The sequence below is a fragment of the Alligator sinensis genome, unplaced genomic scaffold (assembly GCF_000455745.1).
Source record: "Alligator sinensis unplaced genomic scaffold, ASM45574v1 scaffold1380_1, whole genome shotgun sequence".
Classification (NCBI taxonomy): Eukaryota; Metazoa; Chordata; order Crocodylia; family Alligatoridae; genus Alligator; species Alligator sinensis.
This window is the reverse complement of record NW_005843573.1, coordinates 21,900-26,804: the sequence shown is the minus strand read 5'-3', so window position 1 is coordinate 26,804 and position 4,905 is coordinate 21,900. Positions and strand designations below refer to the sequence as shown.

Below are 4,905 nucleotides of genomic sequence, written 5' to 3'. Positions count from 1 at the left end.
GCGTGGCTCCTACCAGCCCCTAATACCACGCCCCAAGCCTCGCTGATGTGCTGGACGTTGTTCTGTCACGATACACGCCCATTCTCCCGGGCCTCCTCTCCTGTAATCTAGCCCACTCTGGGCTCTCTCTAATACCTAGTCCCTCACTCAGGACTCTCATCAAGCCCACTCTGGGCCTTCTCTAAAGGTGTGGTCCTGCTCCGGGACCCTCAAGCGGGCCTCCGGTCCCTCAGGCCAATCGCACAGGTACCCTCTCTGATCCGGGCTCACTGTGCCACTACTCCCTTTCTGCAAAGGGGCAACCGCAGCACCTTGCCTCCGTCCGAGGGGTGTTGCCACACTAGCCTATGGCCGGGCTTGCTACGCCCGTCTCGGGCTCCTCAGTAGGGCGTTCCCCCTCTGCGGGGCTCGCCGTCCCCACCTTGGGCTTCTCAGTAGTCCCCTCCCTTTCTCGGGGGCTCGTTGGGCCCACACTGGGCTCCTCTAAAGCGCGCTCCCCCTTTCTGGGGCTCGCCACCTCTATGCTAGGGCTTCCTAGCAATGCCCCCTTCTGGGGCTCACACCATCCGGGGGGTCTCTATTCCCCGACCACAACCCACTGGTTGTGCTCTCAAAGCTGCCCCTCTCTGGGGCTGGGGTCTACGTACCCCGCACACAATCCGGGGTCTCTGTTCCCCGCCCGCAACCCACTGGTTGCGCTCAGGGGCCCCAAACCTCTGGGGTCCCTATGAGGCCTCCTCCAACCCCTACAGCCTCACCCAAGCCTCCGGTATAATATGTAAGCCGAACATAAACTAGAGCCTCCTGGCTGTAACGCAAACCTAAAGCCCCCTGGCTAAACCATAGTGCCCAATCCTCTCAAGGATATCGTGAGCTGTACTTGCAAGTCAGGCTTCTCCCCATATCTTGGCTGAGGGAGCTCCTGCCTCTCTGGCTGCTGGCAGGGAACTGCCAGCCTAGGCTCAGCCCTGGGCTTTATAAGGGCCAGGCCCTGCCCCCTCCAGGCAGCTGGCTCCCCTTAGTTGCTCCGGCAACCCGCAGCTGCGCTTGTTAGCCTGGCAACCCTCAGCTGGGCTGGTTAAGTCCTGCCAGGGCTCTCTCTCTCCCTGGCAGTTTCTACTCTCTAGGAGCAGAGCCCCGAGGTGCTCTGCGACACAGGTATATTCAGCCGTCATAAAAAGCCAGCCTATTTCAAGGTATAATTAAGTTTAGGCACTCACAATAGCTTGGGGTAGGGGGGGGAGGGAACAAAGCAAAATTCAGCATTCACAAAAGATATTCAGTAAAATCCAATTAAGACAGTCCTCAGAGGGAAGGCCTCTGAAATGAAATGATCACCAATATCAGTCTAGATAGTAGTGCTCAAACTCCAGCCTCTGAGCCAGATCTAGCTCACAGGGCCATAAAATTTGGCCCATGAATCTGAAAATTTGCTAGCGGTGGGGGGGCTGCACACCAGCCCCATGCCACTCATTTGGCCTGCAAGGCCATAAAGGTGAGCATCACTGATCTAGATGTCCCAAGCTTCTTCTAAAACCCCTTAGATGCCCCTTATCTTCCCAAGTCATACATAACCATCACTTGTAATGTTTTAACGATGCAAGCAATCAAGTGAGCTTTCCCAACAGTGAACCATTAATATGAACTGAAATATCACTTTTATAAAAGTGAACATTTGATTGAAACAGCAGTTATAGCTTTGGCCATAACTAAGCATTTCTTATAGTTATCATATGTTCACCGATATTCGCAAAACTGGAAAGAAATGAAAAAAAATGTTGACAGTAGAAACAAAGTATCAAATGTAAAGGCTTTTGTGTTCTATAAAAGTTCTCCCTGACCTAAGAAACAAGAACAGATATAAAACTTGTTCTTTAGACATAGCAACACCCTTAAAGATGCTTCATGTCTGAAGTTTGCATTACTCAGAATTGTAGCTCTATCCATTTTAACAAAAAACCTTTATAATTAAGTTGTGGAGAAAAACAAATAATTTCTTAAATAGCCAGGGCATGGCTAGAACAGTTTGTTTCTTACCTGCTAGTGCTAGCTGAAGTCCACTTATATCTACTGACTGGGCCATGCTTCCTACATCCAGTGAGGCAATCTGACGAGGAGTCTTTTTGAAGAGTTCCCTAGGTGGTGCCAACATCAGTTGGGAAAGGAAGAATTTTTCTGAGGGAGTTATGGGAGGTAAGAAACCTGTGGGAAAAACAAACAGGAAAAACAAAGATATAAAACAATTCTCACTGACTGTACAGCAGCAAATAATACTCTGCCTTCGGTAGACTTCATATAGGAAAAGCAATACTAATATTAAAGGCATGAATCGAGCTACCACCAAGACACTTGAGTTGTGCCATTATGTTAATTCAATTGAATCAAATACTTCCGTGATACAGGTCAACACTGAAAACAGGCTCTTAAAACACAGTTGTAGGATGAAATTAGTGAACAGGCAATGTTTTTATTCTGGTTTTGAGCGTGTCCATTAGTCTGGATTTAAAATCACAATGGCTTATCATTCCTAATGGCTTATCACTAGCCTAAACAACAGAAAGAGTTAGTCATTGCAATACCTGTAGTTTCATATATTAAACCGGGGGGGTGGGGGGGAGAGGTGTGCTAATAATGCTCAACAGCCTCTTTTTATTCCTAAAACAGGGACCATCATCTTTGAAGAGGACCTCAATTGTGCTCTGAAAACTACAATGGCTTGCATTACTAATGAATTGTATGTAGTTCTCAGTGGAAAACCTGGTAGCTTTGGTAGCCTAGAAACCATTTGAAGTAAATTAAGAATATATGAAAAACATTTTATGACCCTATTACAAATATTCCTTACTGAAGGGCATGCTAACCAGACAGCACTCCCAGTAGTCGCACAGATCACTGCTGTAGTGGTAAGCAACCTGAAATTAATTTGTGAAGTCTGTAGCTGGGGAGGGATGCAACACAGGAAATTCGCATGCCCTCTGAAAAGTAGCGCTCTCCACTGACTGCCACAGCACAGACTTACCATTAGCAGGGTCAGGCAACAGCTGCAAAATTGTTATGAATAGTTTTCGTACAACACATTATACGTGGTTAAGCATCCTAATCATTTTGAAAAAAAAAGCATTTTCTGAAATAAATCTGTGTTAGGCAATGGATTTGTATAGGATGGTTTGGATAAGGATGATCCTGCCTCAGGCAAAGGTTTAGACTAGATGACCTCCAGAGGTCCCTTTTCCAGCCCTACATTTTTTATTTCTATGAAACAGTTCATTTATGTAGTAAAAGCATACTGTTAAAAAAAAAAATACATTTGTTCATTCAAGAGCTGAAGACAGCTCTTCAGCCAGTAGAAAAACAGCAATATTTAAAACTATCACTGGTGTAGGCAGGCTTGAGCCCCTGAAATGGGCTTTTGGTTAACAAGCCAACCAATTATGGATTATTGGTCTGTCAAGGATTCTCAACCTGGGATGCCTTGAGATCCTTTCAAGGATGGTGCGTGGTGCCCTGCAACATCAGCACTATTAGGTTTACAAACAGTTCACAAGATAAACCCAGAGGCCACATCCCAAGTGGGAACGTGCAGTTTACAGAGCCTCAAACACTGCATGCATGCAGTGCATGGTAATCTGCACGCCACAGAATGCAGCACAGCAGCAAAATGAGACACTGGGAAATCCTGGTACCAAAGAAAGCTGCACCAAAAAATAGTGGCGCAGCACACTCCAGCTGCTGGCCAAGCTCTGCATGTCCAGACTGCTGCTGCTGGAGCTCCCCTCCCAGCACCCCAGGTAAAGCTGCTGGGGCCAGACCCAGCTTCCCCTACTGCACCTGGGGCAATTTGCTGCGAGTCCAGGGGCATGCCAGGGGACAACCAGCAGTGGCAATGCTGCTATTGGTCCCTGGGGAAATGCACATTCTTTCTCATGGAAACATGCCCATAAATTTGAAATAGAAACCCGTAACTATGGTGCTTCTCAGCTCAATACAACACTTGTAATCCCAGTGGGAATCAGTGGCTGAAAAGTTGAGGGGGAGGGGCGGCGGGGGATGGGTGCCAGGACCATCCCCAATCCTAGAGAAAACAGGCGGTGGCTGTAGCTGGGGGAAACAGGGACTGCTAGGGGTGGGGGTTGGGACCAGCAACAGGCAGCACTGGAAAAGGGGATAGGGTGCTGGGGCTGAGCCCAGTCCTAGGAGGGGATGCCAGGGCCTGCCCCACTCCCAGTCTGGGAGAAGAAAGGTGATGCTAGAGCAGGGGGAAGAGGGGGATGGGGCAGGTCCTGGTCCCACTGAGAGCAAGTGGCTGGAACACTGGGGTGGGGGGGACCTTTGGGACCTGCCCAAGTTAGAGTGAGGGGCTCCGCTAGAGCAGGGGTAAGGGGGCTGGGACGGACCCAGTGCCAGTAGGAATGTTGGCAGGGAGGGATGCTGGGACCAACCCCAATGGGGAACAGAGCTAGAGTGGGGAAAGCTGATCCCAGTGGGAGTGAGTGGCTGGAGCACTGGGGGGGGGGTCTGCTAGGACCATCCCCACTCCCAGAGAAGAGGGGCAGTGGCCAGAGCAGAGTGGGGCAGTCCTGGTCCCAGTGGGAGCCAATGCCAGTGAGGGTTGGAGCCTGTCTGAGTCCCAGGGGTGGGCAGTACTCGAGCAGCAGGAGGGTGCTGGGGCCGACCCAGTCCCAGTGGGAGTGGGAATATTTATTTTTGGGGGGGATGCCAGGGCCCGCCCCCAGCCCGGGAGGAGGAAGGTGGTGCCAGAGCAGGGGGAAAAGGGGATGGGGCCGGTCCTGGTAGGCCGGTAGGTAGGCGGGTACCGGAGAGCGGGGTGCGCTCGGCCTCGCCGCCGCGCTCGGGCGCGGGGTTGAGCAGGTGCGCGAAGACGGCGGCGAAGGGGTTGGCGGCCAG

At 50.7% G+C, this 4,905-nt stretch overlaps 1 protein-coding gene across 1 annotated transcript in view; it reads right to left on the bottom strand.

Moving 5' to 3' along the window:
* Nucleotides 1-4,905, bottom strand: part of CNOT11 (CCR4-NOT transcription complex subunit 11) — a gene marked incomplete at its 5' end in the record, with an annotated part of 20,906 nt that extends 16,001 nt beyond the window's left edge. The window contains 2 exons of the mRNA XM_025195550.1: nucleotides 2,038-2,202; nucleotides 4,815-4,905. Coding sequence (XP_025051335.1) covers nucleotides 2,038-2,202; nucleotides 4,815-4,905 — 256 coding nt within the window. The remainder of the gene's footprint in view (nucleotides 1-2,037; nucleotides 2,203-4,814) is intronic.